The sequence below is a fragment of the Aphidius gifuensis genome, linkage group LG2, assembly GCF_014905175.1.
Source record: "Aphidius gifuensis isolate YNYX2018 linkage group LG2, ASM1490517v1, whole genome shotgun sequence".
Lineage (NCBI taxonomy): Eukaryota > Metazoa > Arthropoda > Insecta > Hymenoptera > Braconidae > Aphidius > Aphidius gifuensis.
Window position 1 is genome coordinate 24,868,050 of NC_057789.1, and position 21,510 is coordinate 24,889,559.

General features: G+C 24.2%; 3 protein-coding genes across 3 annotated transcripts in view; 1 reads left to right on the forward strand and 2 right to left on the reverse strand.

The window, feature by feature from the left end:
* The window catches only part of LOC122849725, an 81,074-nt gene extending 71,933 nt beyond the window's left edge, over window positions 1-9,141 (reverse strand). The window contains exon 1 of the mRNA XM_044148509.1: window positions 8,158-9,141. The gene's annotated coding sequence lies outside the window, so the exon portion shown is untranslated. The remainder of the gene's footprint in view (window positions 1-8,157) is intronic.
* An 8,005-nt stretch (window positions 9,142-17,146) lies between these two features.
* LOC122849727 (DNA polymerase interacting tetratricopeptide repeat-containing, protein of 47 kDa-like) lies at window positions 17,147-18,897 on the reverse strand. The gene is made up of 4 exons (XM_044148511.1): window positions 18,710-18,897; window positions 18,253-18,532; window positions 17,373-18,189; window positions 17,147-17,292 (listed from the first exon to the last, which is right to left on the reverse strand). The coding sequence occupies exons 2-4, from the start codon at window positions 18,515-18,517 to the stop codon at window positions 17,202-17,204; spliced, it is 1,173 nt and encodes a 390-aa protein (XP_044004446.1). The 5' UTR covers window positions 18,518-18,532; window positions 18,710-18,897; the 3' UTR covers window positions 17,147-17,201.
* An 82-nt stretch (window positions 18,898-18,979) lies between these two features.
* Window positions 18,980-21,408, forward strand: LOC122849726 (aspartate aminotransferase, cytoplasmic). Its single transcript, XM_044148510.1, has 7 exons — window positions 18,980-19,103; window positions 19,258-19,385; window positions 19,684-19,974; window positions 20,046-20,302; window positions 20,368-20,645; window positions 20,710-20,852; window positions 20,921-21,408. The coding sequence occupies exons 2-7, from the start codon at window positions 19,271-19,273 to the stop codon at window positions 21,067-21,069; spliced, it is 1,233 nt and encodes a 410-aa protein (XP_044004445.1). The 5' UTR covers window positions 18,980-19,103; window positions 19,258-19,270; the 3' UTR covers window positions 21,070-21,408.
* Window positions 21,409-21,510: the final 102 nt, after the last annotated feature.

Sequence of the window (21,510 nt, forward strand, 5' to 3'; positions counted from 1 at the left end):
ATTTAAATAAAAAAAAAAAAAAAAAGTACCGCAGTATACCAGCGGTAATATATCCCAGATCAGAAAACCAAAGTTTCTCACGCCTTTGATTTTTCTTTATTTTAAATTAAATATATATTTTCCAATTGAAAAAAAAAAGTAAATTAAATTTATATAAAATACTTTTGTTTAAATATTCACGCGAATAATAATACACAACAATTTTAACTTTTCAATTGATAATGAGTTAATTTAAATCCATCATGATCCAAGTTTACACACTTTTTCACAAGTAAACTTCATTTAACTTGGTAATACAATTTTCAAACTAAAACACATCTTTAAATTCAAGAAAATACATTTAAAAAAAATATATAAATAATCTCAAATAACCAACTTATTTTCAATCTTAAATTAAATTACTCCAAAAAGAAAATAAAATACCGGAAATACAAAAAAAAAACGAAAACAAAATTACTCATCAAAGCATCGAAAAATAATTTCGACAATCTCCGGTATAATAAAAAAAAAAAAAAAAAGGAACCACAACACATATTTCATTACATTTTTTTTTATTTTCTTTATGACTAGCTCAAAAAAATAATGATAATAATAATAATCTTGCCACCCTAGTAATTCACACCTGCACATTAATACCCAGACAAAAATTTTTCCCCAGTCTAATGCTCAAACGAATCGATCAAATAAAATATTCCCTGCAATATAATGCCACAAGGTGTGTTGTTAATCTTTGTCCATAATGTCGAATGACCCATCATACATCTAAAGCGTGCGCATCGAGTATATAATATAATAAATAAAATAAAAAAAAAATTAAAAACAAAACCACATTTATACAAAAGTATCTTTCTCTCGAGAGAGAGATGAGTTGAATTGAGGTAAGAAGGATAAAAAGTACCCATCAAATATAGCAAGTAGAAAAAAAAAAAAAGATAAATATACTTGCTGGATGATGATGATGATGATGATGCTGATGAAGAAGAAAAAAGGAGAAGAAGAGAAAGAGGACGAGGTTGGTTGGTTGCATTGATGTAAGGTGCCTCAACCTCGGTCTGCCTCGACCCCTGGACTAATACAAAATAAAATGAGTAAAAGACCGGTAGATGAGAGAGAAAAAAGGAGAGAAGAGACTCAAATTGTTGTTGTTGTTGTTGTTGCTGTTGTTGTTGAGTGAGCAAAGATTTTTAAATCCAATGATATAAAAAGAGAGCAAGTGAGATGAAAATATTTTTAAAAAATAAAATAAAGAGAGGAAAGAGAGGGAATAAGAAGGGGTTAAGGGAGGAAAGATAAGAGAATTGAAAAAGTGGTGGTATGGATATAAAACAAAGATAGATTATTATAAAAATATATCAAGAGAAAAAAGAGGCAAGTTGTTACGGTCAAGTGAAGGTAACTATCCTCCAACAAACACACACACAAATACAAAATTTTCACTTGTGTATTTATTTACTTATGCGTGTGTGGTTGTTGAAAAAATGTGAGTGCAAGATGCACATGCACACATTTAAAAAACAGGAAAGATGCACCATCGTAGGTATCAAATACAACAAGAGAGGGAAGTTGAGATGATAAAAGAAAAAGGAAAGAAAGAATGAATGTGGAATTCTCAGCTGATATATTGAAAGAGGGGAAAAAGGAAAAATATATATATAAAGAAAACGAATAACCAAGTTGTTGAGAAAACCAAGTAAAAAAAAAGAAAAAAATGCATACAGTGTTGCCGGATTTCTTATAAAATATATACAACCAAATTTACAATCGAAAAAAAAAATAAAATAATGAATATGATGATCATTTAAAGGATTTTTTTTATTAATTTTATTTTTTTAACATTTTATATAGGCATAATTAAAAATAAATATTATTTTTTTTTAATTTTTATTATAATCAGCCACAAACAAATCATTTATTATGTGGTTTATAACTCAAATGAGTTGAAAAAAAAAAAATGAAAATTATATTCTTGTATTTTATTTTTTTATTAACTCTTTTTTTTTTGTTTGTTTTATTTTTAATTTAACTAGTAATTTATTATTATTATTTTTTGAATCACTAACAAGTTATTTGAAAGGTAAAAAGTTCAACTTTAAAAGTACTGGCAAAGAACTCATGCTAATGAGTTAAGTTTTCCTGGAATTTTATTGATTGAAAATAAAACTTGATAATATTTATAATAAAAAGGTTTTTTATTAATTATATTTAAATTTTATATTCAAGTATTTTTGATGATGACTAATTGAATATTATTTATTTTAAAAGCATATGATTGTCGTCGTCGTCGTCATTTAAATGAATAAAATTTAAATTCATTCAGTGAATTTAAGAGTTTAACAACTCTTGAGGTACATGCATACAATCGTTTGATGATATCCGGCTTTATATATTTTTTTTTTTTATATATTTCTTTGTCAACATGCATAAGTCAACAATAGTTTTTATGATAAAAAGAAATTTATACAGTGACTCAGACTAAAGAATAATAAATTTTTTATTTTTCTATTTTATACAATTGTCATCTTTGTAAAAATTATAATTGAAATATATATTTTCATATGGCGAGACTTGAAAATACACAAGCTAATTATTAAATTGAATAAAATATATTTTATAAATCTTCTTTTTCATTTTGACACACGATCAAAGAAACGAGAATGTAAATGACGACAGAGTTAACAAAAAAAAAAATATATATATGATAATTTTAATAGAAAAAAAAAGGGTTGAAATTGTTGTTGTTATTTTTTTTAATACAAGATTTATGAAGGTACAGATGATAAGGTAAATATAACCGGGTGCCTCTCATCAAATCAACTGATACTTTTTTATATTTATTTTATTATTTCTAGTCCAGCAAAAGGGGAAATATTTTTTTCACCACAAGATTGAAATATATTACTCTGTACACCATTGAAAACCGATACGATTTCTCGAGACGAATACTTCGTAATAAAAAAAACCAGTAGAAAATAAAATACAAATCTAACCAAAGTACATTTCCAGACGATGTTGTTGCCTGGTGTGTGCAAAGCCTTTCAACAAAAATAAAAAAAAATATATATCACTACCTTTCAACACTATCACTAGTACACAAAAAATAAAAAAGTCTATATATCATTTTTTTTTTTAAATCTACTCTCAGTACTTTTAGTGTAACAATTGATTTTCCCTTTTATAGTTTTTTTTTTTTTTTCACTTTAAAAAATGAATTCCAAGAGCAATAACTTTGATTTAAAAAAAAAATAATTTCAAAGTAATATAGCATTAATTTATATACATGAAAGAAATATTATAATTATGTAAAAGTATATATATCAAAATGGTAAATAGTTTTATAATATTTATTTAACGTAAATTTATTAGATAATATATTTCATGAAATTTATGAAGATTTAGTATTAGTAATTAAATTTACTTTCCATGACATTATTCGTATTTTTATTATTCTCATTTCTTACTAGAACATATCATCAATTTAATGATGAAATTATAATCTATATATAAATAATATTACACACAGTGTTAAATATTTAATCAAGTTTTTAAATATTCTATTCTCTCCCGACTGCAAGTAACTTCACTCTCTCCTCTAGATAATTAATAATAAAAAAACTGGCAAAAAATTTATAAAACCACCAGTAAAATGACAACAACAAATACAACAACTTTAATATTTTAATTTTTAAAAATACGTGCATATTCAAGATGTAATTTCTCGAGTATACTAATTACTGTCGGCACGTGCGTACTCCAGTTTCATATATGACTGCAATTATATACAGGTAGAAGAGAAAAAAAAAAATAATAATTAAATACAAGATGTATGAATAAATGTCTGTTACATATCGTGTCTTGAAGACTTTATGAGATTGTAAATATTATTATAATGAATATAACAACGTATAAATAATAGCAAAAAAAATTGAGATAATTAAAAGAAGAAAAATAAATAGGAAGATTCACTTTAATAAATAAAAAAAATAATAATAAATGTGATATAGAAGAAGAAAAAAAATGAAAAATTGATGTTGGCAATAGTTGAGAGATATGAGATTACATATCGAGAGATGAAAAGAGAGTTTAAGATTAAATAAATATATATATATGTGGCTGAGAAATAAGACGAAGAAATATGTTCAAGTCTTCATGGACAAGCAGTTGGCACAGATATTGAGAGAGGAAGGACAAATGTCGCTTATACCGTAATCATCCGATAACTGGATATGTCTTTTTATATATATGTATTCTAGATGATGATATTAACTGGGAGAGATGTTGGTTGTTGTTGTTGTTGTTGTTGGTGGTGGTGTCATAGCAACCAAGCATCATTTGATTTATCAAAAATAATAAAATTGATAAAATGGAAAACATTGTTGTTGAAAAAGAAGAAAAATTTTTGGAAAATATGATGAATTTTTTATATTAATATTGAATTGTGAATTGAAGTATTTAATTTTTAATTTTTTTTAATTTAAATTTATTTTTTTAAAGGTTTTTTATTCATAAAAAATTAATTTTCTTTTAATTTTTTTATTTAAATAATATTTTAATATTTATTTCTTGAAATTTTTTATACTCAATTTATATAAAAAAAAAAAATTTAAACAATACAATTTCCTTTTTTTTGATTTTTAGAAAATCATTCAAATTTATTTTTAAAATGTTATTCATAAAAATTAAAAATTAAATATTAAAATTCATTCAAAAAAAACTAACTATTCATAAAAATTAATTTTCTTTTAAAATTTTCAAAATTATTTTAATTCATTTTTAAATGCTTTTTATAAAAAAAAAAAAATTTTTTTTTCATTTCTCTATTGTAAATTACTATTTCCTTTATATAAATATAAATATATAATAATTTTTAAGCACAGATAATCATGTTAAGTCCGTTAGTTGTGATTATAGTAGCATCAAGCTAATGTGTATAGAGAAGAAGCGCATTAATACACGATACAATGTTACAAAAAAAAAAAAATAAAAATAAAAACGGTATATTCACATAGCTAACCTGTGAATTATCAAAGTGACACGAACTGCTATTTAATTTACGTCAAAATTATTACACCCAACATACAATAATACATGAAAAGAAAAAATAAAAAAAAATTTCAAAATACATAATTTTTATCTATATATATATTTTTACTCCGAAAAAAAAAAAATAAATAAAAACTTAACAATAATATAAAATAAAAAACTATGTAACTGTGTTTCTAGCAGTCATACTTTATTCGAAAGTTGGCATCTCGTTTGTCACGCTGTTTAAATATAATTTTTCCTCTTCAAAACGAAAAAAAAAAAATTAAAAAAAATTGCAAGCAAGTGTCTAAAATAAATATGAAAAAAAAAAAAAATTCTTCATACCTTTAAAAAATGAGGTTTATCACGATTTAGCAGTTACCAAAGATCAAAAATATATATATTTATAAAATAATAATAATAAAATGTGCAAGCTTTGTCGATCGTGTCACGCTTCGTGAAATTCAATAAATTCAGTGGAATCCCGATAGGGAGAATTCCTAATGCGACTCGACCTCTCGTAGTCGTTGTCTTGGTTGTCTTCTACGACGACGACGACGAGCAACACTTTATATCCAAGGTGAAACAGAAGAATAAAAACAAGACACACACAAAATAAATGTAAAAAAAAAAAGAAGAAGACACCACAACACACAAGCCAAAGACAAAGCGACAACACAATATAAAAACAAAAGATTTATAATAAAAAAAAAAAAAATCTATAAATTTAACCATAGATTTTTTTTTTTCAACAGTTTTATTTTATGTTTTTTTTTTTATATTTATTTAAACCTTTCAAACCCTCATGTATATTTTTTATAATTTTTTTTCATTTGAGAATCTAGAATTACCACAAAAGACCAGATAAAGAATGCCCATATTGGTAGATATACAAATTGAGGGACAGTTTAAATATTAAAAGGATATGTTGGTTCGGTAGACTGGGTATATAAAAAAATAAAAAAAAACCATCAAATAGTAGTGGATAAAATAAAAGAGCTAGATGACCAAGCGAGAAAAGTTAAGAGCCTGACACCGATATTGCTCGTGTTGTCCGTGCAGAACAACAGATATACAATTTCCAAACGAATCGATTCTCCAATATATATGCTTGGCAGAGAAGGAGAGACAAGTATTGAACAGCTATCATGTAGAGAGAGAAAGACAGTGACAATCAGTAGGTATGTACAATTGCATGTACAGTATATTCTACACGCACATAAAAGCAACACAGAATTTCATCCCCACATGTTATTTTGTGTAAAAAAAAAATAAAAACCCTCCGCAAATTCTAAACCCCCTGTAACGAATTCGATTATCATTCAGCGTTATTCTCTCTACTCGAATATCAAGTTAACTGATCGACTACACACACAAAGAGACAATAAAACTATATTAAATAATAAAAATCAAATTTAAAGTTTAAATAATCAGCATTTTTCTTTTTTGTTAAAAATTTTTGCTGATAGTTTATAAAGAAAATATTTTTTTAAAGTGAGATTTTAAGTTGAAAGTTTTTGGAGTTTATTAAAGACCTATTGGTAGGATATATGAAAAAAAATAAAAAAAAAAAGAAGCTAAATAAACACAAATAAAGTTAAGTTTGGAAAAAAAATAAAAAGTTTTAAAATTTGAAATGAAGTCAAAAGTGGAGAGTTTGTATGTTGCCTCGGGTTTAATTACTCAAGAATAAAACATCTAGTTTGCATATTTTATTACACGAAAATGAGATTGAATAGTGAGTTTATATATATAAAGATAGAGATAGTTTAAATCAACGTTTCTTCTTGGTTCATGTCGCATTGGCTTTGGCACGATGCTTATTCAACTCCCTCATGCAGTACCCTCTTTATTTTCCCCTGAGATACTGTCGAGACAAGCAACTGAGACACAACCCTCGTCACTAGTCAACACCCACCCAAAATTCACCTACCTATACCAATTTATAAAACTAACTCACTCTCTCTCTCTCTTTCACTATATAAATATCCATCTTGAATAGAAATTTTCAAGAAAAAAAAATAAATAAATTAAGTAAAATCTCTCCCAATGACTTGAAGTATTAAATGCCACCTAAAAAAATATTTTAAAACATGATAACATTCATTATCAAATGATCCTTTTTTTACATATTTTATTTTTACTTATTTTTTCATCAAATATATTATACCAACAAGGGTGCAGAAAATATATAAATTATAAAAAAAAAAAGATAAACAAATGATTTATCTCTATCAAAAATCATTCAACACTTTTTTGTGATTTTTAAACCTCAAGGCTTGAAAAAAAAATTTTAAAAATAAAAGTACCATCATCAGTAATCAACCAGTATTTTTTTATTTTTTTTTCAACCTTTCTCTCTCTCTTCTCTCTCTCTCTTGTACACATGCAGTTGGTCATTTGCATGAAACAACTTTCGTCATAGGTTTATCATTTTATCCAATCAAAAAACTACTCCGAAAAAAAAAAAAATATATACACAAGGGGTTAACCGGATCCTACTTGTACTCATCAATTCTAAATAATAATAATAATAAATATTGTTAATAATAATTAGATAAATTTTAAAGAATTAAATTTTACGATTTTTTTTTTTACTCCGTTTATGGAAAGCCGGCGTTTATTTTTTTTTTGTATATTTTTTAGAGTTGGCATTTTACATTCGACCTTCGTCATCTACCTTTTTATCGTATATTTGAATCACCCCCTTCTCTTTAACGCTATTCTGACGTATCTTCCGACAAAAAGCCCCGTCGGGAAAAGCAACCGAGTCACGAACTCAACTGACTTTTCTCTCAAGGAGTAGTCGTCGTCGTCGTCGTCAATATACATGATGCTAGAAAATAAAAGACGAGATGATATGAGAAATCTCTCTTCTTTCAACTATGCCCTCTTGACGCCTCGATAAAGTATTATTATTATTGTTATTATTATCGAAATATAAATAAAAAAAATAGCAGCATATTGCTGAGAGAGTATACTTGATCGTTTTTCTTGCTTGAATGAACAAACACTCACTCGAAATGTAATGATAAATAAAAATAAAAAATATATAAATAAATAAACTAAAATAATACAAATGTTATATATTAAAATGTGAAGATGTAATGATTGATTCTCTCAAGTTTCACTCACCCAAAGTCCTTGTAAGTAGGCTCTTATTATTACGCTTTTTTTTTTTTTCTTCTTTTTTTTTTCTTCTTTCAATTTCAAGTACTTGTTAATCCGTGACAAAAAATTAAATTAAAACATAAATCCAACGTGTTTAAAATACCAACGTTTGGTATTAATAATTAAATAATAATAACAATTTATTTTAATTATGAAAAATAAATTTAAATAAAACTTTTTTTTTTCACTTTTTTTTTTTTTTTTATAACAGAATTTCGTTTAACACCACAAAAAATAATTATAATTAAATAATAATAATAATCACACTTTGGAGTATAAAAATAAATAAATAAAAAAAAATTAAACTAAAAAAAAAACCACCGGTTTCTTCTGTGTCACAATATTCGTTGTCACTAAAATTTTTTTTTTTTTTTTTCAAATGATTTGATATAATTTATTGCTCCAGTTTTAAAATTAAAGCATAAATTAAATAACACAATAAAAATCTTTGTGTATTTTATTATATTAAATAATACAACAATCACTTCACGTTAATAAATTTTATTAATTTATATTATTTTATGCGTTTCAAAGAACGGCTTAAAAAAGTTGGCACCCGTTGTTGATGTTACCGACCGATAAAGGGGTGTGTTTTTTTATATTTTTTTTCAAAAATTATAATTTAATTTTTAAACTACACTTTAACAAAACTTAGCACAAATAAAAAATTACATTTTATTAGATTAAATTTATTATTTTAAATTGAAAAGAAACAAACAATTCACGATAAAATTAAAATGATTTTTTTTTTTATTATCTTTTGGAGTATTAGACCATAATTAAATGGATTAAACAGTATTAACTCACGTTGTAAAAATTTATATCGATAAAATATAGGTTGTTTATGAAAATTGAATATGAAAAAAAATAAATTAACCAAAACATATACACAATAATAATATATACCGGCTACAGACGAGCATAGTTTCACCCGCTGTGAGGCCTCATAGGCAACTGATGCGTGTTTCGCCAACACGGCCAATCCCCTCTTCCCCCACACGTCCATTTTGTTCAATGGTGATTGGTGACACACAGACTCCGCCATCTTGTGAGCAAGAAACTAAATTTTTACTGTAACTGTGTGAATGTGTGTGTTGGCTATACATATAAAAATACAAAAACCGGAATTTTATATAAACTGGAAGAGAAAGAGAGTCGCGCAATGTGAAACAAAAAAAGAAGGGGAAATAATTGCACAAGTGTGTTTGGGGGTTGAGCAGGGGAGAGACAACGCAAAAATAAAAATTTTTGGGGTAAAAAAAGGGTCAAGAAATAAATGAAAATCATTTTTTTTTTTTTTTTGCATAATATTAATTGTGGTTGTTTTATTTTAACTAGAACAATTGAGTTTTTTTTTTTTGTTTTATAATAGAATATTTTTTAATTGACTGAAAAATAAATTATTTTAAGATTAAAAATAATTCATCAAATATTTTTCGTGTATATTTGCTTGAGGCAATTTTTTTTTTGGCTCATTTTGACTTTTTTTTTTTTTTTCATCTTCTTGTTTTACTCCTCTTTAATATCGTATTCTTCATTTTTATTTATTTTTTTTTTTATGGATAATTATACACCGATCCTTCGTAATTCGTTTGCGATTTTTTTTTTTTTCGTTACATTGCAAGTTTATTTTTTTTTAAATCTCAGGTGCCTTTCATAGTTTCATTCTTGTGTTTTATTTATAATCCATGGGCATCTATATGCAACACGATATATAACATATGAATATAATATTTTTTTTTTTTATTTTTTTCGTCTGATAAGTTAAAAAATTTCTTGGAATATTAAAATTAACATCAACGCTTGTAGGCTTATTTATCCTTTAACTTTTTTATACCCTAATTTATTTATTTTTCAACATTTGGTTGTTATTTTATTTTTTTTTTTTTTTGTGGATATAAAAAAGAAAATTGTTTGAAATATAATTTAACATATTTTTGCTGTTATCTTGGTTGTATATATGTCGTCTTCTTGGTGAAAACCCCCAAAGGGATGCCAAAGAAAAGCCCACAAAATTCAACATCTGGAACTCGTCTCTCCCTTGGTTATACATGATAAATAAACACATCAATGTTTTATATTTTTTTATACATATATGTAGTATAATTTAATTATATTTTTCAACAATAAAAAACATTTTTAAACATTGTTTAATAATATCCCGAAATATATGCGCTTTTACGTAAACTTTATTTTTCGATTTCTTTACATTTTTCGAATCCGGCTTTATTTATTTTTCGAATCCTTTGTTAAACAATAAACATGGATATTTAATTCTATCTCTTTATTTATTTGTTGATGAAATTTATGGAATTTTTAGTTTAATATAAATATATACACTGTCAATTAAATCACTGATATTAATTCAGTGGGGAAATTTTGGTTGCTTCACCCTTGTCAAGACTTAATTTTCATGGAAATTTTTTTGAGCTTATATATAAACCATTTCATTAAATATATCACATCACACACCCCGATTATTTTACTCCCCAAAGTGTAGGATCATTACCTCGTGTTCTTGGAGCTGATTGAATTTTTTTTTTCTTTCATTTTTTCCTTCTCAAGTTTTATATATATTTATACACTCGAGATTCTTCTGCATAAACTTTGTGTGTTTTTTTTTTTTTTAATATAAATTTCTTTATTTTCTTTTATTTTTAATTATTTTTTTTTAACTTGCGTGTATATCTCATATTCCCAAGTGACCTCGCCATGAATATATATGCGCATCTTTTTTAACAAATTAAATGTAAACCACCAAGTGGTCAACTCAAGTGACCTGCATTATTTTTATAAATATATATATTTACAAAAACGTAAATTATTTTTTTATCCATATTATAAAAAAACTTAATTTATTTTTCATATATACCTACTATTTTTTTTTTTAATTTAAAAAGTTCATTAGGTTTAGTATCAACAAGGGAAATTTATTATTTTTATATGAAGCTTTTTTTCTTACCTCTGGAATTAGGAATATTGTGTCGCTAAATCGTTACGAGCTGAATAATATTATGAGGATGGACAGGGTCGAACAAGTGAGTCGTATAATTTCATGTTATTTTTATTTTATTTTATTTTTTGTACTTAGTCGAATGAGGTTTCGAAGCGATGCTAGGCAACCGGAAAAGCTCGTCGTCAAGTAGACAAGTTAACTAAAAAAATAAAACTAAAAAAAACATTAAAATAAGCTTCAAATTAATATAGAAAATGAGTTGATTAATTATGAAAAATAATCAATATAAATAAGCAAAATTTATATAATACTTGCTCTTATTTTATAACAAAAAGGGTTGAAATTGTAATTATTCGTTTGCCATATTGTACTTGATATAAACCGGATGTTTCAGTATGAAAAAAAGGAAACACTTAATTGTTATTTTGATATAATACAACACTAAATTTTTTACAAATAAAAAATAAAAAAAAAAATCATATTGCATGTGTGTGTTATTGAGGGCAACAGTTGTTAATGTAAAAATTATTTACCTCAAAATTTCATTGTTAAAAATAACTATTATAATTTTGAAAAACCACAAATCCTTGTATATTTTTAAATATATTTTTTTTTCAATCGATTTCTGCGCAACGAGCAAGATTACGTCGACCTGAATTCACATATGGCACAGTTCTTAATCAACCCTTTAACAAGAATATGCAAAAAATTTATGAAATCTAATTCATCATGAAAACTGTCACCTGAATTTCATAAAAAAAGTAATGAAAAAAAAAAATAAATACATTTTCAAATTGAATAATTAAATAATCTGTAATTAAACGTGTCGAAATTAATTATTACATAGATAATTTTCCAATGGATTACATATAAATAAAAGCACAACATGACACTAAAATTGAAACAAAAAAAAAATTGCAATTGAATTTTGTAAACGATTGATATGCACGTACCAAATTAACGTATTCAATCTTTTTTGACATTTTAGTTTTTCCATCAAGCCTCGCGAAATACATACCCATAAAATAAAAATAAATTAAGCCAATTAATTTTGATTAAAATTTGCATATATAAAAAAATTTTATATTTACTTTTTATTATTTAAATTTAACATACACATCTAAAAGGGTCATAATTTTTTTTTTATTTTTATCATCAAAAATTTTATGTAAATAATTTATATTTAGTGTGTTTCGTTTAAATTTATATTTTGATTTTGTTTTTTTGGTACATGTGTGGGGGGATAAATAATGTAAATGAAGATTAAAAATAATTTTAAAAAATTGATAAAAAATAAAATAGGCAAATTGTTGATGCGTGTGACGTGAAGATGGAAAATTATGATTGAAACAATTTGGATGTCGGTCATTGGAAACACGCGAGGGCATGCGTTCCATTAAAATTAGGTACACACCATCAAGAATTTTGTCCGCACGCGCAAACATATTTACTTCGTCCTTTTAATATTTGCATAAAACATAGGTATATTGTTGACTATTTTAAATAATTTATATTCAAGAAAAATTGCAGGATAAACAAGAGCCAAACGATGAAAATATAATAAACGATAAAAATTCATTATAAAAAATATAATTAAAATATATATATTAAATTTTATGGGTATAATTAATAACACCTGTTTAATATTTTAATAATTTTATTATTCAATTGGCTATTTATTGCATTGTATTATTTTTAAACACAAATCAAATTGACGAAATTGTTTTTTTTCGATTTCGATTTTCACGAGTTTAAAATTAATTTCGATTTTCGAATTGAGTTGAAAATTATTGGATAATTTATTTATTTATAAAAATGTTTTTAGTAGATTTATCAATTGTTTAAATGTATTTTTTAAATTATTGGAAAAATAAAATTCACGGTTGGGAGTTTAGAAAATCAAATTTCATCTCTGGAGTATCAAAATACACTCACACACAACATTTGATCATTTCACTTCACAGTTCACTCAAGTTTTATTTATACATGGACATATATATAACTAGCATATATACAATTTTAGGTATTTCATTTTATACTCTGGCATCGTTAACTTATTCATGACATTCACCAACAACTGTAAAATAATGTTCAAACTAAAAAGATAAATAATTTTTTTTTTTTTTTAATGTTATTCCCATCAGCTGAGTGTGTGGTTGAATTAAAAAAACAAATAAAAAAACCTTTTTTTTTTTCAAGTAATTAAGATAAAGATTATGTTTTTAGATTAGACAAATTAGATTGAATAAATAATTTATCAATTAATTATTAATAAATAAATAAATTATTAGTTTTTTATTTTAAATGGAAAATAAAAATTTTTATAAAATTTGTATATTTATTAGATTTAATGTTATAAAATGTAACAAATTATTCAAAATTTATTTATTTATTTATTATTTATAAATTAATATTATTATTTTGTTTATAAATAAATTATTTATTAGTAATAAAAGGGCTTATGTAATTATTTTATTTTCGAAATTTATTTTTATCTTTAAAAAGGCTCGATTGTTTTTGACTTTTAAATTGTTATTAACATTTATTTTTTTGTTAACAAAAAAATCATTTATTACAAGGATATATATGTCCTTTTTTTTAGTAGAAATTTTTTATTTTTTTACCAATGGAAAAAGGGCTTATCTTTGGTTTTACGTTTTACTCTTTGAGTGTTAGTAAAAAAAAAAATAATAAAAATCCAAGTAAACTACATTTATCATTGGTTAAAAAATAAAAAATCCTAAAAATAAAAATCCTTTCTAAATCCATAAAATAAGGTCCTTTATAAATGATTATTATCTTAATTTTACATTAATATTTTATTATTTTTTCAAGCCTTATAAATTCGAAATCAATCTCTTTCTTATATTCAAATCAATTTTCTATATGTTTTAGTACTTAAGCCCTTTTATTAATAAGTAAAAAAAATTTATAAATATCCAAAATAAGTTTACCAAACACCTTCAAATAATTTATCATATAATAATTTAAAGTAAAAAAAAAAACAAATAAATAAATCAAACGATCAAAGTATATTTAAATAACAACCACGATGTTTAAATGAAATATTAATTCATATTGAGTGAAATATCGTGGGCTTAAAATATAAACACACAAATGAAAATTGTGGAATAATAGATATACATATATCGATTAGTATACACGTATAATTTTTCAATCAAAATGAATATTAATTTATGTATTTAATACATTATACAAACTGATGATTTTGTTGTTGTATCAATTGTACAACAAATTTATTAAATTTTATATTAATAACAATGTGTAAAACATAAATTAAACACCAATTTAATTGACAATAATAATTATTTAAATTATAATAATTAAATATTACATTAATTATTTATTTTTTTTTTTATATAAATTAATTAGATGGACATTCAAATATTCAAATCAATAATCAATTTACTATATTAAACCACACTAATTTCGTAACATTTGAACTAATCGATTTCCGCAAATATTTCCGATTCCGATTGTCTATTGAAGAACCGCAAATATCATTGTTATATAAATCATTAAACTTTAAAATAATAAATTAATTTTGCCTGAATAAAAATAAATGTAAAAAAAACCCTTTTTTTATTAATTAAAATTTAGATTAATTAAATTTTTTATTAATTACTGTTATTTGAAAATAAACTGTGGGTATATTAGCTTTTAATTTGACACTAAAGACATCTTAATATATATTTTTTTTTAATCTTATTTCTTTAATTCTTTTGTCAAGTGGCGATAGAAAAAGACCACCAGGAAGAAAGCTAGTAAGTATTATAGACCACCAGCTCAATAACCGACAAATTTAACTGAGCAAAGAGGCTAAAAAATATATAAAAAGAAATATTCAGTTAAGTTGCAAATGGTATAGTCATGGATGATGGTTCATGTCCCATCAGACCGAAAACTTCTTGGAACAATGAAATAGCAACTGATGCTAAAATTCCAAAGAAGTCAACATGCACACACAAAAACTTTCGAAAAACGTTTGAAGTGGTGCGGAACGCAAAAACTAAAATCAAATAAAATAGAGACTAATAATAATAATAATAATAAAAAAAAGAGATATGTTGCCGGAACAAAGGTGCGTGTCTAAAGTCAAAAACAACCCGGAAATATTCTAGTCTCTATGGCAAAAAAAAAGAAAAAGAAAAAAAAAAAAACTACCACTGTAGCTGAGAGGAAAAAGGTAGATGTATTTTTGAGAATTTAATGGACATTGATGTCAGCATGTTGAACACAGGAGGAGGTCCATGATAGTCACCATCATCAAAGTAAAAAAATACTCCAAAATTTAAAATAAAATGAATGATTTTTTTAGCTTTAAAATTCATTTACAATCATGGTATTGATGTTTTATAATTTTTCTATGATTAGGCAATTTTGCAAGTATAAAAATAAATTATTTATAATTTTTTTTCAAGTATTTAAGATTAATTTTCATTGTCACAGTTTGATATCTTTTTTTTTTTTTAGACAAACACAAGGTCCTCATGGTCACAGCTGTAGAACAGAGGTGTTTTACTGTCGTCTGGTATCATTTTTTCTTTTTCCAAATGAAAAAAAAATCCATCATTATATATTGTCACTGAAAAACCAAAGCACTCAGTGACTCATCATGTTGAAAAACCTAAATAACAGACAAAAAAAAATCTTCTTTTATTAAATAAAACTGTAAAAATATATTTATAAATTTTATAGATTTTTTTTTTTTTTAAATCAAATTAATGACAATTTTCAGTTGAAAAAAAGTATAATCCAATATTGCAATATCATGGCATTTAGGTGAATAATTTCGCAGTTTGTGATGCCTCATAAAAGCAACCCCCCACCTTCACTATACCCCTATTGATATTTGCATTTTTTAATGGAAAATTCGTTGACTATAAAACGAAGCAACTCCATGTTATTAATGAAATTAAATTTTCCAAACAAATTTAAAAAAAAAAAGTTTCTTTTAATATAAAATATTATAAAAAAAAATCAAATTTAAATAATATTAATTAAAAGAGAAAAAATATAAAATTTATTTTCATTAATATTGTCATTTGGCTAGAGTGTATTGACGCTTTTTTTTTTTTTTTATATTAACCCGGGTGTATAATGGAAAATTAATTAAAATTATCGAAAATTTTAATCCATAAATGTCAAACGAAAATAATAACAGTAAATTTATTTCGATTGTAAATAATTGGTAGAAAAAATTTGATATAAATGGAAAATGATGATGAATTTTCAATTAAATTATAGACAGACATGTATACATTTAGATGATCCTCTTTACATTTAATGCCATAATCACATTATCCAACAAATTAAATTGGTCGCGACGTGCGCATTTTAACACTTAATCTCTTTAAAATCCACTCATCATACATACACACGCAACGACAATTAAATTCACACATTATCAAAAAAAAAAAACTATTTTTTAAAGTTTAAAATTTATCATTTAAAAATAGATTAATTTAATAGCTTTGATTATAAATTCCTCTAAATAATAATAAAAAAAGATAGACAAATAAAATTATAGATAAATTTTTTTTTATTTAAAATATATCGCGTGACTTTTTTTGATAAACCAATTTTAAAAATATTGGCAAGTTAATTTATACAAAATATCAAGATATAAATAATGATTTATAATAAATTAGTTAACATTTGTAAAATCGTGTTAAATGTTAACTATGGTAGCTTGACAAAGCGCGTGCGTAAATGTGCGTGACGATTATTATAATAACGTAGTAACACGCAAAGTTGATGCTCTTCCTCATTCGCTTGACCACAATTTTTTTATTTTTTATATATTCACATGGATTTATTTACATATGATGTTTGTGTACATAAAATCTACTTAGAGAAAAATTAAATTCAAACGGGACAATAATTCATAACAGTTTTGTGCGGTTTCATTTCGAAAAAAAAATAAAAAAAGTTATTTACTTTGATGAAAAAAAAAAAACATCATCATGAACCAGTTTAAATTTTGAATTTTATTAATTTTAATTTAATTAAAATTACATTTTTTTAAAAGTTATAATTTATAGTTTTTTAAAAAATTTTTTTCTGCTTCACTTTCAGCAATTAATACTAAAAATGATGGTGTACCACATCTCAATGAAAATCTATAAAAATAAATGAAATAAAATTACAAAAATATCAATTAATTAATTAATTATAATATTAATAAAATTAATTTACTAACTGTTTACGTGATATAATTGATGATAATGTTCTACTAATGTCAACTTTATGAATACTTTTTTTATCTTTTCCCTCAAAATAAACATTTAAATTATCAACAATATAACGTTGTTCAATATCCCATTCTGGTGGTTCAATAAATAAATCTTCAAGTTGATCTAAAAATGGTGTATCTTCATGAAAACTTTGTATAAAATCAGTTTGCATTGTTTCAGGATAAAGTATCATAACTGGCCAAACTAAACGATTTGTTTTATTATCAAATTTAACTCTATTTTGTGATAACTGTGGTATTTGTGGTACAAAATCATTTAAATCAATTGTCATTTTACCAATTGGTATATCAATATTAATATTACGATCAATAATTGCTTTAACAAGTCTATCTTCTTCTGTTTCTAATTTTTTTAAACGTGCATCTTTCATTCTATCATCACGTTCTTTCTTTTTTCTTTCAATTATTGAATTTTTTAGGAGGCTCATTATCTCCTCATTGTTATCACCATATTCATTGATATATTTGTTACATAAATCAATGCATTTTGTATATTTTTTTATGTTAAAACAACATACTGCTGCTCTACTCATGGCTTTTGGATAATTTGATTGATATTTTAATGCAGTCATGCAATCATTTAAACATGATAAATAATTTTTTATCATAAAATGACAAGCAGCACGATTATTATATAATTGAGCTAGTAAATTATCATCATTACATTTTGATCTGATACCTTCTGTATAACTCAATATAGCTAAACGATATTTTTTACATTTAAAATTAAAATTACCATCTTCTTTGTAATTTGCTGCCAATTCTAAAAATATAAATATTATAAAATATTTTGTTGAATTATTAATTAAAAAATAATTTTTTTTACCTTCTGGTGTATTTTCATTTGCATCGTATTTTAATTGTTGAAGACCTTCCATAAGTGGTGACACTTCATCACCAGGCTCTGGACTTTTTTTCATAAAAAATGGATGTTTTTCAAATTCTTCTTGCCATTTATCCTCTGGCCATCCTTCTGTGTATCTTTTTTTTTCTAAACTATTGATAAAATTATCAAGATCTTTATCCATTTGATCAGCTAAATTTGCTCTTTCTTCATTTGTCCAATTTTTCTTTTCCATATTATCAGTCATTTTTGTTTGTATTATCTAAAAATTTAATTAATAGAAATATTTTACATTCAACTTAACCTCAAATTTTCAAGTAAACATTTACATATTTTTTTTCATTTTACAATTAATTTTATGACAAATTATTAACAATATAATTTATAACAATTCATTAACAACAATATACAATTATTAAATAATTATATAGGTAATTACCAAATTATCCTTTTGTCAATTGTTTTTTTGCTATTTTTAAACACTGGAATATTTTTTTTTTCTGTAACAAGAGTACCAGCAACGTCAGATACAGGAGCAATTTTTTTATCTCCCGGTAATTTTAGAACCTTTTTATTGGAATTAGGGGCACGTGTTATCTTTTTTTTTTTATAACAAAAATGACATCATCAATATCATTAAGGTGTCATCACACACTTTAGAAAAATACCTCTAGTTTGTATGATGATCGTTTGAGGTCTCTTGGTGCTCCAATAAAAAATAAAAATATAAAAAATTAAATTAAGCACTTCAAAGCACTTGACAACTAAAACGTCATTAATAAAATTGATCATCATTCATTAAATTTGTATCAACTACACCACCAGCATAATTTGTAAGTTTAACATAAAAAAAAATTAAACATTTTGCTTCATTTTTTGATTCATAAATAAATCTAATTCAAAATGAATTATTTAAAAATTTATAATTATTTATTGTTTAAATAGATTAACTAAAGTAATTTAATTTTTTATCAATTATCAATTTAGATAAACAATAATCATGTCGACAAGCAGATTTACTGGTATTGAAGTTGGACCACCAATTGAAATATTTGCTTTAAATAAAATCTACACTGATGATTCATTTGAACAAAAAGTAAATCTAACAATTGGAGGTATGTATTTAAAAATCATATTAACTCAATGATTATTTATCAAACAAATTTATTATGAAATTATTATTAAAAAAACAAGTTAAAGATAACAAGAGAAAGTTATTTTTATGATGATAATATTATTAAAACATAACATATTTACAATAATATGATATTGACCTTGCTGGACCTCACACGACATGTAGATGTCAGTTAAAAAATATTGTTACATAATCATTTACGTATCTGGAATATTTATTATCAAATTTATTTATTAAACAAGCATTAATTACAATTAATTTAATTTTTATAATTTAAGCATACAGAACAAATGATGGCAAACCTTGGGTTTTACCAGTTGTTAAAAAAGTTGAAAAATTACTAGCTCATGATGAGCTACAAAATCATGAGTATCTTCCAGTTCTTGGTCTTGATGCATTTAGTAAATCAGCAGTTGAAATGTTACTTGGTAAAAAATCATCATCAATTATTGAAGGTAGAGCATTTGGAGTACAATGTTTATCTGGTACTGGATCATTAAGAGTTGGAGCTGAATTTCTTTCACGTATTCTTAAATATGATACTGTATATTACAGTTCACCATCATGGGGTAAGAAAAATTATCATCATCATCAATTTCAAGCATTGATAATAGCTTAATTTGTTAATATTAATTTACAGAAAATCATCGTCTTATTTTTGTTAATGGTGGTTTTAAAAATACTCACGAGTACAGATACTGGAATCAAACTGGAAGAAATATTGATTTTGATGGAATGATTGAAGATTTAAGTAATGCATCTGAAAATTCAGTTGTTATATTACATGCATGTGCACATAATCCAACTGGTTGTGATCCAACTCCAGAACAATGGATGAAAATTGCTGATGTTATTGAAGAAAAAAAATTATTTACATTCTTTGATAGTGCTTATCAAGTACGTAATATTATTTTATACTTAAAGTGATTATTAATTAATCAATTTATTTAATTTTTAAATAGGGTTTTGCTACTGGTAATTTAGAAAATGATGCATTTGCTGTACGTTTATTTGCTGAACGTGGAATTGAATTTTTTTGTGCTCAAAGTTTTGCTAAAAATTTTGGTCTTTATAATGAACGTGCTGGTAATTTAGTTGTTCATATGAATAATACAAATGAAGTTATACAAACAAAATCACAATTGACATTAATTGTCAGAGGAATGTACAGTAATCCACCAAATCATGGAGCTCGTATTGTTGCAACTGTACTGGGAAATGAAGACTTGTATGAAGAATGGTAAATGTTTAATTAAAAACAATTAAAAATAACAATTAATAATTGTTTAATGTATTGTTTATAGGAAGGATCATATTCGTACAATGTCTGGAAGAATTAAGGAAATGAGAAAAGCACTTTATGATCATCTTGTATCACTCAAGACACCTGGTAATTGGGAACATATTTTAAATCAAATTGGAATGTTTTCTTACACTGGAATGTCAGGTAATTAACTAACTATTATTTTAATATTATATATTGATGCTAATTGTTTTTATTTTCAATATTTAAAGAACGCCAAGTTGAATATCTCAAGAGTCATTATCATATCTACATGCCTCGCAGTGCTCGAATGAATATGTGTGGTTTAAATGAAAAAAATGTTGAATATGTTGCAAATGCATTCAACAAAGCAGTCAATGAATTTCCACATAATGTTTAATTATTTTTAAATAATTAAAACAAGCATAAATTAAAAACAACCAAAATAATTGAGTTATAAAAGATATTGTTGATTAGAATATTTAATAATTAATTTTAATCAAGTACAAAAATACACACCCCACCAATAATTAATGTTTAAAAATGTTAAATTGTTTTTTAATTTGTAAATTTGTGCCAAGGTTTAGCACATTTTAATAGTGGACAACAAACAAAAACATTGATGATTCATCAATTTTTCTGTTAAAATAATAGCAATAATACAAATTTAAATTTGTAAAATTGACCAATTAATAAATGTTTTATGTAAAAATAAAATTATTTAAATATTAATGATAGATTGTTAATATTTTTTTCTATTAATTTATCAATTTAATGATGCAATTTACCTTTTTTTTTCAGCAAATTAAATAAAAAACAATGGCAATTTTAAAATCAAACA

Coding starts and splice junctions, on each gene's coding strand:
- LOC122849727 (XM_044148511.1), bottom strand. CDS start 18,517: ATGACTGATAATATGGAAAAGAAAAATTGGACAAATGAAGAAAGAGCA. Junction 18,190..18,252: donor AAATGAAAATACACCAGAAG/GTAAAAAAAATT, acceptor TTATATTTTTAG/AATTGGCAGCAAATTACAAA. Junction 17,293..17,372: donor TCAATTATATCACGTAAACA/GTTAGTAAATTA, acceptor TTATTTTTATAG/ATTTTCATTGAGATGTGGTA.
- LOC122849726 (XM_044148510.1), top strand. CDS start 19,271: ATGTCGACAAGCAGATTTACTGGTATTGAAGTTGGACCACCAATTGAA. Junction 19,386..19,683: donor AGTAAATCTAACAATTGGAG/GTATGTATTTAA, acceptor TTATAATTTAAG/CATACAGAACAAATGATGGC. Junction 19,975..20,045: donor TTACAGTTCACCATCATGGG/GTAAGAAAAATT, acceptor ATTAATTTACAG/AAAATCATCGTCTTATTTTT.